We start from the raw sequence: 16,379 nt of genomic DNA on the forward strand, positions 1-16,379 counted from the left end.
CACACACACACACACACACACACACACACACACACGGGGCGTGCAAGGGGGGCCTTGCCCCCCTCCCGCACCCACCCCGTCGGTAGGAGTGCCCTGAGAAGTCGCAACCCATGTGGTAAGTTCGTGCGCATTTGGTCTGTGTCCGTTTCGCACTGTGTCCGTTTGTTACTGTGTCCGTTTCGCACTGTGTACGTTTGGTCTGTGTCCGTTTCGTATTATGTCCGTTTGTTACTGTGTCCGTTTGGTCTATGCGCATTTGGTCTGTGTCCGTTTCGCACTGTGTCCGTTTGTTACAATGTCCGTTTGGTTTGTGTCCGTTTGTTACTGTGTCCGTTTCACTCAGCCTGCTGTGTCTGTTTATTACTGTGCACATCTGGGACGCTTCTTTTTTTAATGCCTGATAAGACCAACTCTTTAGGAATAACGCACTAACGTCCAAGGACACAAGTCTCTCATGTGGTTGGATCGTTTTACTTTTTAATAATTTAACCAACGGCCAGCCTTAACATGAAATACCGGCTTTTCTATACCATCCTTCAAAATATCATGTAGAAATCTAACAATGTTGTACGTGGATGGGGCTGTCAACTGAAGAAACTATACTCGCAAAGAATGGCCTGGTTTGTGAATCTTCGGTAATCCGTAACATCTTGAAGTTACCGTTCGTGCAATTCAAAAACCTAAAGGTGACCTCATTTATCATTCCGTTCGTACGCCATGATTTAATTAGATTGTTAGCTTTATTAGTGATACTCTTAATTGGATTCTTCTTTAATTGTCTGTACGTATCTTGATCTTTGAGGATTTCAGTCATTATAAGTGTTTCTGTCCATAATGACTGTTACATGTCCTTTGTCAGCGTTAGTTACGAAAACATCGTCATTAATTTTAGATATTTTTTGTATTTAACAAATTCTCTGAGGATGTGGTTGTCAAAGTGATTACGATGAACTCTAGTGTCTAAAAACCTGTTAAGAGGATAAACTACAAGTGAACGTAAATTGTCAACTGTTTTTTCCAGAAATTTGGAACTCGAGGGGATGCCACTCAAACTTGATCAATGTCGATAATGTAGAGTTATTCGTGCACATCATTAATGAGATTTCGTATATGTTTGTTTTATTTATAAATTCTTTTCCAGAATTAAAATACATATATTAATATTAATTTGTGAATTAAACTAGTGCTCCATTTCTATCCTTGGACCGCCTCGGACCGATTCCTCAGTCACACATATATACAAAATTTTCTCTGAGGCTTTTTTCTTATACCAAAGCTTCTAGCTCATTTCTGCAAGCAGTTTATTATTCTTTCATGTAATAAGATTAGTGCGTACTAGTTATTTGTACGTACAGAGTCTTAAAAACTTATATGTTACAGATGAAAGACACGAGATGACTGCACAAAAGTATAATTTTTTAACTTTTTTGTTTTTTACATGAAATTGTAGGCAGGCACTATTTGTTATTGTTTATACTTTAATTCTAGAGAAGGATTTTTAATTCTATGAAATCAGTAAAAAAATAGGCCTAATTAAAAATAATAACGTTCAATCGGTAAAACAGACGACTCCGGCATCCCCTTAAAGTTTTTAATTACACCAAGGGTAAAATCCAATCTTTTTTGTTACTTTGATTCAACGGTGAACCAAACTTATCTCCTAAATTCAGTTTTAGTTACATAATTAGGTATCTGTTTGTTGCTAATATTTATAATCCATTTGGATGTGTCACTATTAAAGAATGCATTGTATGACTTGTTTTGATGTACATGTAACGCATTGAACTTATTTATAAGTTTTATTTTAATTTTAGTGTTGCGTCCAGCCCTATGAGATTTTAACTCTTTTATTTGGTAGAAAGGATATTTCGGGGAGAACAGGTAAGGCAGGGAAGGACATAACAAAATGTAGAATTCCAGTAGGCACACAAATTAAGAGGGGGTAGGTGTCTCGGGTCAAACGCACTTTTTGTGACTTAAAAATATAGGTCAACGTGCCGATAGGCCCGTTATAACCTGTTTCAAGTCGTGCGTCCGTCGGTCCAAATTTCGAATCAACGAATTGAATCGCTTTAACTCGGATCGGACAGGTGCAGTCTTTGTTCGGAATGAGAGGAGGTCGTTATTAATTAAAATAAATGATGAAATTTATGTAATAAAAAAAATAACGAAGTATTTATTCTAAATTTTCCACAATGTTATAAGAATACAAATGGGCGCTGAAATCGACGTTTAACATAATTTGTTAGCTATGAGTTTACAAAGATTAAGTTACATGAATGGTTACTAAATAAATTTCGCAAGAGTTTACAAAGTTTTAAAAAAATACACAAAGAATTATTATTAAAGGTTTTAAATACGCAAAGAGTGAACATAGATTTCGGTTGAGTTTACAAAGGTTTTAAAGAATACGCAAGAATTATTATTAAAGGTTTCAAATACGCAAAGGATCGTAAACATAGATTTTGGTTGAGTTTGCAAGGGTTTTAAAGTTTAACAAAGGGTTATTAATAAAGTTTTAAAAATACACAAAGGGTTATTAATATAAATTTCGCAAGTATAAAACTAATGGGTAGCTTTTTGCTTGTGAGTGACATTATATTTTAAGTAATTCGGGGAGGGGAGGTGAGGAAAGTGCAGACTCTCGAAAATTGAAATCCGAAACCGTGAATTTTTACTCGGGCTCTCGAACACTAGGGGGTGGAATCCGCGAACCGGGACGACCAGCCGAACTCTCGAACGGTAGGCTCGGAATCCGCGAACCGGGACCCCTGGCCGGAGTCTCGAACGGTAGGCTCGTATCCGCGAACCGGGGAAGGAAGATGAGGGCGAGAAACTCTAAAAGGGAATTATTTATAAATAATAGGAGCGTGTCTTAAAGAATTAAAACGGAGAGGAGTAGATCAGTAACGTAAAAATAAAGAAAGAAATTGTGATTATGGGACTTACTCATTACTGGTTCTCGAACAAATTTGTCGGAATCGAAGGGATTTCTTGACCGGATGGAACGGCACTACAGTTTACTTGCGCACTGATTCTACATGATTATTTCTTTTACTAACTAACTAACTAACTAATTACTACCTTTTCTCGTTACCGATTACTAACTCGTTCTCTTCAAGATTTGGTATTATATATACAGAGTCTTACAGAGGGAGGATCCAAATGTAGGTGGTTCAAATATTCTAATTGGTAGGACTCTTTTTCAGGATTGTGTGGTGGGTGAATTCTAAGTTTTCTTATTGAAGAAATAGTTTTTCCTTTTTGCCCAATCATACGTTGAGTAATCTGTCGAAAGTTTCTCTGTTTCCTCCCACATTTTTTTTATTTTATCGAAGGGATTTGACCTATCGCGTAGGTTATCTTCCCTTTGGGTTTAAAAGATAAATAATTCTTTATCGTGCTAGACATGCGACGGTATGGTTTACAGATGGAGGAAACGGTTATTTATATTTTGCTAATGTTTAGATTCTTTATTGCTCATTTTTTTGTGAGGAAACGTGAAACCTTGCTTTGAACCCGAGTTTGTTTTTGTATTTCTACCTTCAGAGTTTATTGTTTGTTTACTTGATATTCAAAAAGAGTTTATTCTAGATATTCAAAAAGAAATTATCAACTTGGTCATTTCGTCCATCCATGTTTGTCGTCACGTTTTTAACAGATTAATCCTAGACGCATAAAAAATTATCGGAGATCGTTGAAACGGAATTTCTTTTGTAATCTTATTTGTTTCTCTGACGAAGGGACGTGAAGTCTGCCGCACGTAACATTAGTATTTAAATTATTAATCTTATTTACATTAAAACTAAAAAATTTTTTAAGTAAACTTAGTGATAATTTACTGTACAGATAATTCTCTAATTTTTTTAATTTGTGTTTTAAGGTAATTTAATTGACAATGTGCATTCCTAATTTCTAAGTTTAGTAAAGTTTTTTAGATTAAAAAATGTTTTGTTTACGTGACTATTATGTAAAGTAACATTTAGTCTTTGATTGTAAATATAAAACGAAAGAATATCAAAGCGTCTGCACCTGAGAAAAAACTTCAATTGTTGAACTGCAGAACACATCTTCAATCTGATTTTAATCCATGATTTTGTATAAGGCTCTCCAAATGTTATAGAAAGTGTCTTGAAAAAGCCATTATCTTCGTGAGACACCATTATTTCAATCAGGATACATAAAGATCCAAATAAATCTCGTTACGTTGCCAGCGGTAAAAAATATACAAATGGCAATATATTGACTATTCCGGAAATTTTTATTTAAATGTTGAAAGTTACACGACGTTTCGGAAAAGTAATCAAAATTTTAAAGAGATTTACTGAAAAATTATTAAAAAATCTGGAATTTTCGACCAAAAATCAAAGACTTGGTAACCAATCTGGGCAGTGGTCATGACTTTGAATAAATTCAAGCAGATCATATTTTTAGTAGCATCAATAACACAGTATAATATTTAATTTCCAAGAAATAAAGGTGTGTTTCTTCAAAAGACTTATATTAGTATTGTCAGGATTAAATTTAAAAGTCAATATTAAATATATTAAAAATTTAAGTTAAAATATCTCAAAAATAATATTTAAATTTATTATATTCAGAGAATTTTATTACAATCAGTATTTCAAAAAGGTTTCAGCCATTTCAATAATTTTTAAATAATCAGAAAGATTACAAATTTTTTCAATTACTTTTCAGCAACTTTTCTGTTCAATACAAAAATTAAAAAGTTTTGCTACTCTTGAACTCAGAAATGTTGTAGATATATTTCGCAACTTTTATGAATTGTTTTACTTATTAATTGAAATATTTCTAAGAATTTTTGAAAAATTTTGACGCTGTACGAGCGGTTTCTTTCCTCTGTGAATAAAAAATTATGTAACTCTTCTCTACTTTTATAAGCTAAAGAATCTTATTTTAACAAAAATATATATATATAATATTTAGAATTATGATTTTACTGATGGAACTAGGGTGATGGAACTACAGTCTCATCGTGCCAATACACATATACAGGACACAAAAAGTCTATTCTTTCGCTTACATTCTTGGAATCTCTGAGATATGCTGTAACATGTGATGGCGCAATTCATTGTTGGGATCCTTTTATGGGTTCGCTTCTGGGTTGTCCGGAAAGTAACCGTCCCGTTCCTGTGAACACTCTAGCTTCAAGTCCTTCTCCATCTACGACTCTTCTCGTGGGGACAACAGACATTACTCTTAGAGTTATTGATTGCAGAACTTTCCAGTATGTTAATGAAATGAAGGTAAGCATAAATGTATATATTAATCAAGATTGGGTAAATTGAGGTTTTTTTTTAAATTAAACTAAGTTAAAGTTAACAATTTATAAAATTAATTTAGTTACGTCAAAGTTGCATAAATAATTAACTAAGTTAAAAGTTAATATTTAATTAATTTAACTTAAATGTAACTAATAAAGACAAGTCTTATTCATAATTAGATCTTTGTACTAATATTTCTTGTACTTACATGGAATGGCTGATAAGAGTGATAAGTAATGCACAGTTATACGTAACCGAAGAACAAAACGACACGTTATATCGTCTTGTAACTACATTTACTGTACATACAATTCACACTATGACATTTACACTACAAACATACCAAATTTAATTGAATTCCGTTTACTTGTTTCAAATCAGTAGTCATGATATAGAGTCAAATAATCCTGCTGTCAATACGTTTAAAACAATGTGCAGTAATGGAATTTTTAATAACGAAAAAATACCTACCGTAAATTTATCGTTTACAAGCTGTTTATGTTGATGAAACTGTTGGACTGTTGGATGAACCTACTAATATATATTAATAGGTGGATAATAAAATTTCGGACTTCGGAAGCAAATATTGAGGACAAATCGCGCAATGGCCGACCAGTTTCTGTTATTGATGAGAAACATCGAAAGCAGATTGAATTGATTAAAAAATACTGTAGTATCGGTAATTATTCAGTTTAGAAAAGACAGCTCCGATCCACATAGAAATTGACATCCATTGGATGTCCATTGGACGTCCATTCAAACTCCATAGATCCATGGGACGTCTATGTCCATGGTGGAAGTCAGATGAATGTCCATTAGGGAGCGTCCCAGATGCGTACAGTAATAAACGGACACAGCAGGATGCTAAATAAATCGCAATTTCCATCAAATTATTGAAGTTATAGAAAAAAATAAATTTAACAATGAAATTAATAAGTAAATAAATTAATGCTATTTATTTTTAATGTTTTGCAAAATTTAATTGTTTTTATAAAAAATAATATTGCGTCAGTTTATAACATATGGGTATATGTAGATAATAACATTTACCCATATCGATGAGTCAAATTGGCATAGCAGATAAAGGTTCATAATCCTAAGGTCCCGGGTTTAAAACCTATCAGCAGCAAGTAAGAATAAAATAAAATAATTTAATTTAAATTTAATTAATTAATAAAAATTTGTCTTAAAGTTAGTATGTACTGTTAATAAAAATAATTTTTTAAAAATAAAATTTTTATTTTAAATTTTTATTTCAATCATCTATCGAGGCTCCATGAAGCCTCTAGTAATGATCCACAAAACATCCATCGAAGTTCCGTGAAACCTCTATTAATAATCCACACAACGTCTAATAGACCTCTTTGACGACGTCTAATGGAGGTTTAATAGACGTACGCAATGCAGAACTGTGGATTTCTAATGGCTCTATATTGGACGTCTAATGGACGTCCACTGGAAATTCAAACTTCCATGGCAGACGTCTAATGGACGTCTATTAGAGGTTTCATTTCTATGTGGGGATGATCTTGACCTTGACATATGTTATCAAGGTCACTCTCCTGAGTCACCTTCAAAAGATTTTAGCCGTCGCTCGTGTTTCGTTAAAAAGTTATTAACAAAAATTTTCATAAATACGACATATATAACACAAGCACACAAAAAAGTGGTTGGTCCGGCGGACCAGACTAGTCAATCCTTATGTATTTTGACTCGCTGAATCCAAATTCAAGGTCAGAATTGTTGAATTGGCTCATTTTTTCCTAACCTCCGATATAAGATACCACAAAACCGGGGAAACATTAATGACAAAATCAAATCTCTACAAAAATTCTTTCTGTATCGAAATCGCAAACCAAGAATCCGATTGGGTTCCAAAGAAAATATGTAGTTTTAGTTATAAAATGTTGCGAAGTTGTAAAAAGAACAAGACAAAATTGAGAATGAGAATACCTGCCATATGAAACCAATGACCAGAGAAGATTGCTATTTCTGTATGACAAGTTTGAATGGAATAAACAACACAAAAAAGGCATTATGCTATGCCAATATTTCCAGTTTAACGAAACCTATATATGTATCAGCATCCGACAAAACAAACGATGAAGTCATGGATACAAGTATTACTTCTGAACTCAATTGAATGGAAATTGATGGAAGTTTGGAAGAATCTAAGAGTGAAACTTAGAGCGAGACTGAGAGTGAAAGTAAATCAACTGATGGTGACTATGTTCCGTATAATATTTCAAAAAAGCCAGGAAAAATAACACAAGAGAAGGTGAACGATCTTGTTTGAGATTTGGGTTTTCCCAAGAATGGAACAGAGCTTTTGGCGTTCTGGTTGAAACACAATGCTAGGGCGACGAAAAATGTGAAAACCTCCTATTATCGTGACAAAGAAAGAGAATATCGGCAATATTTCTATGCAGATGAAGAACATTTATTAGTCTATTGTCACGATATTATCGGATTCATGAATAAACTGAAACCTGGATATTACAAGTCTGATGACTATTGATGGAAACTATTCATCGATTCTTTTAAGAGAAGCTTGAAAGCAGTGTTGCTGCACAATACTAATGTATATGCATTCCTGTAGCGCACTCGGTAGTGATAAAAGAAGAGTACACAAACCTGAAAATAGTTTTTGAAAAAATTAAATGCACAGAACATAAATGGCAAATTTGTGGGGATCTGAAAATTCTCACTATATTATTGGGTCAACAATCAAGTTACACAAAAAATCCATGCTTCCTATGTGAATAGGATAGTAGAGATCGAAGGAACCATTACATAGTTGAGCTTTCAAAAATTCTTCTTCTTCCTCTTCATATCAAATTAGAACTCATGAAACAATGGGTGAATTTTTCAACATCTCTGATGCGAAATTGCGGGAAGGATTTTTCGATAGACCTTAAATACGTAAAATGTTAAGAGAGACAATTTTGTCACCAAAATGAATGAAGACGAAAGAGCAGCATGGCTGAGTTTCAAAGGTGTTACAGAAAATTTTCAAGAAAACCACAAAAGTTAAGATTACAGACAGGATGGCGGAAATGATGGAGAACTATAGAAAACCAAGTTGTTTAATGAATCTTAAATTGCATTTCTTGGATTTTCATATCGTCTACTTCCCAGAAAATGTAGGTGATTATAGTGAAGAACAGGAAGAAAGATTTCATCAGGACACCAAGGAGATGCAGCATCGATATCAAGGCAAGTGGGATGTGAACATGATGGCTGATTTCTGCTGGCTCAAACGAGATGTCTCTGTTTGAGGAAAGAAACGTAAGAGAACGCCATTGCACAGAACCTTTGAGAATAAAAGTTAGATATAATAGAAAAAGGGAGTGAATTTTCTACGCTATTCATTCACAGAAGCTCGGAATTGTCATACGTATTGAATTTTCCCCGGGTAATGTAGTTACGCAAGCCTGCACGCTCCGGATTATACATTTGTGACCCAAACTGCTTTTACAATGCGTTTTTTTAGGTTATAAAAAATGAGCCAATTCAGCAATTCTGCTCTTGAACTTGGATTTAGCGAGTCAAAATACAAGAATAGACTAGTTTGGTCCGCTGGACCAACCACTTTTTTTGTGTACCTGTGTAATTATTCATAAATACGACACATAATTACCCACACAGCACAAAGCTCCGATTAAGCTCCCAGGGAGTTCATTTTGCCGAACTCCCGAGGAGCTTACAAAATTCGACAAAACAAGCTGCCAAGGAGTTCATTTTGCTGAGCTCCCGAGGAGCTTACAAAATTCAACAAAACAAGCTCCCAGGAAGTTCATATTTTTGAGCTTCCGGGAAGCTAATAAAATTCGACAGAACAAGTTCTCAGGGAGTTCATTTTGCGAAGCTCTCAAAGAGCTTACAAAATTTGACCAAACAAATTTCCAGGGAGTTAATGTTGCTGAGCTTCCGAAGAGCTTAAAAAATTCGACAAAATAAGCTCCCAGGGAGTTTTGCCGAGCTCTCGTTGGAGCTAGAAAAATTCGACAAAACAAGCTCCCAGGGAGTTCATTTTGCTGAGCTCCCGAGGAGCTTACAGAATTCAACAAAACAAGATCTCAGAAAGTTTACATTTTTGAGCTTCTGGGAAGCTAATAAAATTCGACAAAATAAGCTCCCAGGGAGTTCATTTTGCGGAGCTCCCGAAGAACTTACAAAATTTGACAAAACAAACTCCCAGGGGGTTAATGTTGCTGAGCTCCCGAGGAACTACAGAATTTGACAAAACAAGCTCCCAGGGAGTTCATATTTTTGAGCTTCCAGGGAGTTCATAAAATTCGACAAAACAAGCTTCTCAGTTCATTCCGCTGTTTTTAATTGTTATATTAATTGGTTAATTTCTTTCTTACGACCGTTGCTGCAACTCTGATGGTTTGTTCGCGTCACCATGTTCCTACTCACTTCAACGCACTCTAATAGGTTGGCGTCATCGGAATCAACGTATTAGAGTGCGTCGGGATGAATAGGAACATATCGGGACATGTGACACGAACAGACCCAATAGCGTACGTCGGTTCGGTGCGCTTGATTGGTGATTGGTCGCTTGAGTTGCGACAACGTGCGACGTGCTTATGTTTTGTGTAACTTGGCTGCATCCAGCTACATCGAATCCTGACATAGGATTCCGGGTGCCATAAATAGAAGAAGTTTGTTGAGACACTCGAGACTCAAGACTGTCGAACTGAAAGCGTGGTACTTTGTCCCTGGAGGGACGGCAATCCAAAGAGCAAAGAAGAAGAACCCAGATAGCCAAACGAGATTAAGCATATCGGGCAAATTAATGCACTGCATGTATGTTGTGAACTTGCCCACAATTTGCTGTCATTGTAATTTAACGTGGAACGAAGTTAACATCAGGAGAGCAAATAACCTTCATGAGTTTATAAAATTATAAATGCATGCATTGAAGAATAATAAACTTGTCACATTGACAGCAATTATGCATGCATGTTGACAACTTGCCGTCAGTTTGTTGAATTCTAATGTAGAATTTTACATGATATCAGAACAACAGAGTTTGAGGAAACACCTTGGCTTTAGTTTGATAAAATTAATAGAGAATAAGTGACAGCAAAATAACAACACGTTGCCTTTATTTGGCTATCTGGGAAGACTGTCGAACTTATAGCGGAGCGGAACTTTAAATAAAATGAGTGCGTAATATTAATTTATCTTACATTTTAATATACAAACATTCTGCCTTAAATGCTCTATAAATACTTTTTTCGTTCTGCGATCTGTCTTTCTCTTAAATATACTTTTAAATATGCATGTTGCCATGCTATCTTTTACAGAAGACAGACTAATCTTGAGAAATGAGGAACGACTATGAATACAGGTCTGTTGTGACCCATAATCGCTGTTTCCAAGAAGCTCGCAATTAACAGACATACGAGCTCTCGGTGAGCTTATATGGAAATTTCCCGAGAACTATTTTGAAGCTCGCAAGGAGCTCTTAAAACATAGTTTCTGAACTCCTTGTGAGCTTAGATGAAGCTCTCAGGGAGCTTATATAAAAGCTTCGCGGAAATTACTTTGAAGCTCGCAGGGAGCTCTTAAAACATGATTTTTGAACTCCTTGCGAGCTTAGATGAAGCTACAAGTGAGCTTATATGGAAGCTTCACGGAAATTATTTTTAAACTCGCAGGGAGTTCTTAAAACATGATTTCTGAACTCCCTGCGAACTTAAATGAAGCTCTCAGGGAGCTCTCAAAAGCGGACATAGAAGCGGACATAGAAGCTCCCCTCTAGAGGAGAGCTCTGTGCAAGTTCTTTTAAAACTTAAATGAAACTTATAAAAAATTTTGTGAGCTCCTCGGGAGCTCCCCGTGCTGTGTGGGAAGCTTATTTGGACATGCTTTATGAAATTCATACAATGGTTGTAAGCAGGTGTAAGTAGGAGGGAGGTATGAGTAAAGCTCGCTCCACGTGGAAAATCACAAACCCATATGACACAGTAGAAGCGTGGTCGTTGTTTTGCTCTCTAAGCAAGGAGAGGAATGGGTGGAACTCGTTTCACGTGGAAAGTCACAAACCCATGTGACACAGTAGAAGCGTGGACATTGTTTTGCTCGATCTGTAAGAGGGAGGTGTGGGTGAACCTCGCTTCGCATGGGAAATCACAAACCCATGTGCAAAAACGTGTGGACGGCATGCAAAAGGAAAGGTCCATGCTTTCCACGCCAAACAAGATCCATGCTATTTTTGTTTTCACATTGTTCTACGCCACGGAGATAAAACGAAACGTGGAAATATGAGACTTTTCACGTAAACTTTTCCACCATCAAACGCGCTGGCGGAAAAATGAAAACCTCGTGGCATAACTAGTTTTGTAAATTGTTACTTGGTCATGAAAAAATTTAGAAATGAATAGAATGAAAAATGAAAAGTGAAAAGTAAAAAGCAAAAACTTCCATATGAAATTACACGATTGATACCCTGGTCGTTTGCTATAATATATGCGGTCTGGCGTTATCGTGTCATTAAAATTGCCATTTCGAAACCTTTGGAATCACTTTAACTGATGGACACAGCGTCTTCTCCCAATGCCTTACATGTCATATCTTTAGCTTCAACAGTGTTTTTTTTTTCAATTCAAACGCAAAAAACATGTGATATGCATCTTTGTCGTACTAATTAATCATGTGCTAATTAATCTTCGAATTTTTGGAGTCATGTCGCGTATTTGACATTGCAACCGACGGAAAAATTTAAAGGAGCGTTAAGCAGATTCAAACTCGAAATCTTTCATTTCACAGGATAGTTCTCTCACTGCTATACCATACAGCCTCAATTGCTCTAATTTTTATATCGTCCGCTTGTACGCTTTTTAAAGTAATTTTTTTATCCAAATCTGTTTTTTTTTCTGATTTGTTAAATTATTGATATTAATTATTAATATCGATTCATGTTTATGCAACAAGATGACTAAGTACAGTCGAAACATCTCGAAGAATGTTTAACTTAATTTGATTGTTATTAATAAATTATACTTATGTTTACATTTTAAATATATTTTTAAGTCGTTCTTCTCTGATTCTCTTACTATATATTTAATAAAGTTTATATATAAGTTTAAAGTTTTAAAAATAATTTGTAAACATTATAAATTAACTCATTTAAAATAATTAAATTAAAAATTGTTAACTTTTTAATTTTATTATGTAATTTTTTAACTACACTTACACTTCCCAATTCTGATAATAATATAATGAAATTACTAATATTCATATAAAGTTAAACATTAACATTGTTCGACAAGATTTCCATGAATCCGACTGGCTTAATAAGATGTATCGCAGTATCGCCTAATGGTAATTGGGTCGCCTTGGGCCAAGCATCAGGCTTCTTGACAATCCTCGACATTCGTACCGGTCTGATCATCGCGTCTTGGAAGGGACATGAATGCGAGGTAATGTCTATGCAATAACTGTTTTCAAATTTTATCCTTATATAGCACAGAAAGATTGCAGAAATATTTTATTATAATATTGTGACATTATAGAAACATTACTGCAACATCAAGAAACACAAGTGTCCCACTTCAAGTATTTGTGCAACAAAACCGGCATTATTTTTACTAAATGATATACATTTTGTAAAAAAAAAGTATTCGGAATTTGTCATTTAAAAGTCTCGCGATGAAGGTAAGGTTGAAAAAATTTTTTGTGTCTAAGCTGGCAGTACTGTAATTGCCACATAAAGTTTGGGCGCGATCTGTCAATTAATTTGTTTACAGTAACAGTTTACGTTAATCAAATTCAGAATATCTTGCAATTTCCATAATGGATAAATTTGTTGAGCAAAGAATTTATCTTAAATTTTGCGTTACCAACGAAATTTCTTGTGCTGAACCGTTGAAAGTGCTACAGCCCAGATAGCCAAATGAAAGCAACGTGTTGTCATTTTGCTGTCACTTATTCTCTATTAATTTGATCAAACTAAAGCCAAGGTGTTTCCTCAAACTGTCTGTTGTTTTGATATTATGTAAAATTTTTTGTTAGCTAACTTTGTTCGCTAACTTTGTTCCACGTTAAATTACAATGACAGCAAATTGTGGGCAAGTTCATAACATACATGCAGTGCATTAATTTGCCCGATATGCTCAATCTCGCTTGGCTATCTGGGAGAAAGCCTTTGGTGAGTCACGTCTATTGAAAACACAAACGTATGAATAATATGAGGCATTCAAAAAAATCCCAAAGTCGTTCGAAAGTCAAGATCATGTTCACTGTTTCATCGATTATCATGGTATTACCCTGACGGCCCCAACTTGACAACATCAGTTGGACAGTATAGACAAGTACTAGATGCATACCAGACAAATTTTTGATCAAGTAGGCATAATTAGACAGATTTGTACATGTAAACATCTAGATATAATCCGGAATTAGTACAAAACATCTAATAGTCCGTCTAGATTTTGTCAGAAGTTGTCGCAAAAATACCGCGTTATCGAAATTATGGCCAAATTTAGTCCAGATTATTTAATATATTTGGATAGAATCCATCCAAATTTAGTCTAAGATTTATCCAGCAAATCGATGTCTACTCTTTATTTAAAAATTTTGAAAACTAGTCAAAATATTTAACAATTTAAGGCAGCAATTTGTCTAAATTATATCTAAGATTTGTTCAATCTTAACGGGACAACTTGGCAAAAATTGGACAATACGGACAAATGCTAGATGTATATTTCAGACAATATTTTGATCAAATAGACATAACTTGACAATTTTGTACTGAACATCCAGATACAGGAATACTGGATACCGGAATTAATATAAAATGTCTAGTATAGTTAGTGCGCGGCGCCGCCGATAGGTCAGTGGGCGACTTAACTCTCTCAGGACTAAAATACAGCCGACGCGCTACATAAAGACCACCCGCAACACGATTAAAGCAAGCAATAATAAACTTCCTTTGCTACGAGAGAACGATGTAGAAGAGAACCGCCACATAATATTTTTATGATTTACTTATTTTAATTGAATGAACAATTCGCTACAAGAAAAGTGAAACATTAACATTTTTGTTTACTATATTTGCTATCCTGGAATAAATTAGACAAATCTTAGAACGGTATTCATAGACTGATCTTATTCAAGATCCATCTTAAGTACAATCTTGAAATGTCAATACTGTTATTTCATTGGTTAAGTAAGTCTTGAGACTGCTCGTGGCTAGACGATTCTTGAATTTAAGATGGGTCCGTGAATTCCGTCCTTTGACTAACAGCGTTTTTCGACAGTGTAGACAAGATTCAAGCAAATTGTAGATATTTGACTAAAAAAGTCTAAAAATTAGACTAGTGGACGTGTTTTGACGTCCAAAACGCATCTAAAAAAAACAAGTCCAATATAAGTTTAATTTCTGTCTATATTTAGTTAAGTTGGTAAGGATTCCGCATTCAGAATTCTTTCTAGATGGATGAACTGTTAATAAAAAGTGTTATTTAGGCGTATTGAAACGTTTGTGTAAGGATGTTCACAAAAAAAGACCAGATTTATGGAAAAATCATATTTAGATTTTGTACCACGATAATGTGCCGTTGTACACATTGACTCTTATACGCGAATTTTTCACAAAAAATTCAACAAATGTCATCGATCAAGTACCGTATTCTCTAAATATAACTCTATGTAACTTTTTCCTCTTTCCCAAACTTATGTTATCATTTTGCGGAAAGCATTTTTAATCGATTGTAAAAAAAAAGAAATTTCGCAAGAGTTAAAAGCAAGCTTCTATCTTTAAAAAGTATTTTGAGGTCTGATTGTGATTTAAGCGTTGGCATACGTGTATTGCATTTGATGGGGGCTTATTTTTAGTATTGCTTTGAATGCTTGCAAATTTTCTTTTTTGATTTCAATCGATTAAAAATGTCTTCCCAAACTAATAAATAAATAAGTATTTTGTGTCTTTTTAAATAATTCCGAATATTTTTCTTACAGAATGTATATCAAGAAAATATCAAATATAAGAATAATAGTATATTATGTTACAAATGTGGTAAGCCGACTATTCCCTGCAAATCCGTTCACCTAGGATTTGCAGGGAATAATTTGAAACAAAATGAAATTGTTATGAGTGACACGCTCATACCGATAAGAAAGATGTCAGTAGCACCGATGACGTAAGTCGGTCAGCTGCAGCAGTCAGCGTCGAGCGCATTGCGCGAGGTTCCGCGCAATCCGCTCGACAATTAGCGCAATGCTCCTTAGACAGCACTTGCTGTCTAAGCAAGATTTTGGGATACTAACCGATGTTCGCCCTCACGCAATCCTCCCCTTCTCTCGATCAAACAACCGAATTAACAGATATATAAACCTCCGAAAGAAAGTGAGGGATGGGTCAATCCGAAGGCGACAAACCGAGATAACACACGACACTCTGCTTTGCGGGGTCGTGTATCGCCGACACAAAACATTGTAATAAATACAACCACGACACTCTGCTTTATGGGGTCGTGGACAGTGCACTCATAGACGCGACACTCTGCCTTGCAGGGTCGCAATCTAACCGCACACTGTAAAACAGACATTATGATAAAAATGCTCAACACAAAGGGCGGTGTGTAGTGACTAAATACCCTCCTCGCGAGATCTCTAGCAGCGATCCCTAACGTACTCATAACAAGTGAGTCCCAGATGCGCACAGTAATAAACGGACACAGCAGACTGACAAGGGAACCTCGCGAACTCGAAAATTCTAATTTTAATGAAACTTGGCATAAATGTAGAGGGGGTAAATACATGAATTTAGAAATTTATCGTAGCTGCCCATAAACGGTTTAAAGGGGTGAAACCACCCTTCAAAGATTGAGACATTTTTTGTTTTCTCGATATATCTCGTAAACTAAACAAAATATTAAAAAATGTTTTATACAAAAGTTTTACAATAAAAGTACTTCTATCTAACTACAGTAATTAAATTTAAAAAAAAATTTTTTTTAAACAATTGTTTTTTAATTTTTGAAAAAAAAAATTTTTTTCAAAATTTTATTAATGTAGTTAGATAGAGATATTGTTACCATAAAACTTTTGTATAAAACATTTTTTGATATCTTCAATACT

The 16,379-nt window shown here is 34.8% G+C and overlaps 1 protein-coding gene across 8 annotated transcripts in view; it reads left to right on the plus strand.

Annotated features, from left to right (window-relative positions):
- The window catches only part of LOC105839645 (WD repeat-containing protein 81), a 256,150-nt gene that overhangs the window by 219,152 nt on the left and 20,619 nt on the right, over positions 1-16,379 (plus strand). For 7 of the 8 annotated variants that reach the window (XM_036289006.1, XM_036289012.1, XM_036289009.1 and 4 more), the window contains 2 exons: positions 4,974-5,267; positions 12,569-12,718. In XM_036289006.1, coding sequence (XP_036144899.1) covers positions 4,974-5,267; positions 12,569-12,718 — 444 coding nt within the window. The remainder of the gene's footprint in view (positions 1-4,973; positions 5,268-12,568; positions 12,719-16,379) is intronic. The other variant, XM_036289007.1, reaches the window with a different exon arrangement.

This window comes from Monomorium pharaonis, chromosome 6 (genome assembly GCF_013373865.1).
Source record: "Monomorium pharaonis isolate MP-MQ-018 chromosome 6, ASM1337386v2, whole genome shotgun sequence".
Classification (NCBI taxonomy): domain Eukaryota; kingdom Metazoa; phylum Arthropoda; class Insecta; order Hymenoptera; family Formicidae; genus Monomorium; species Monomorium pharaonis.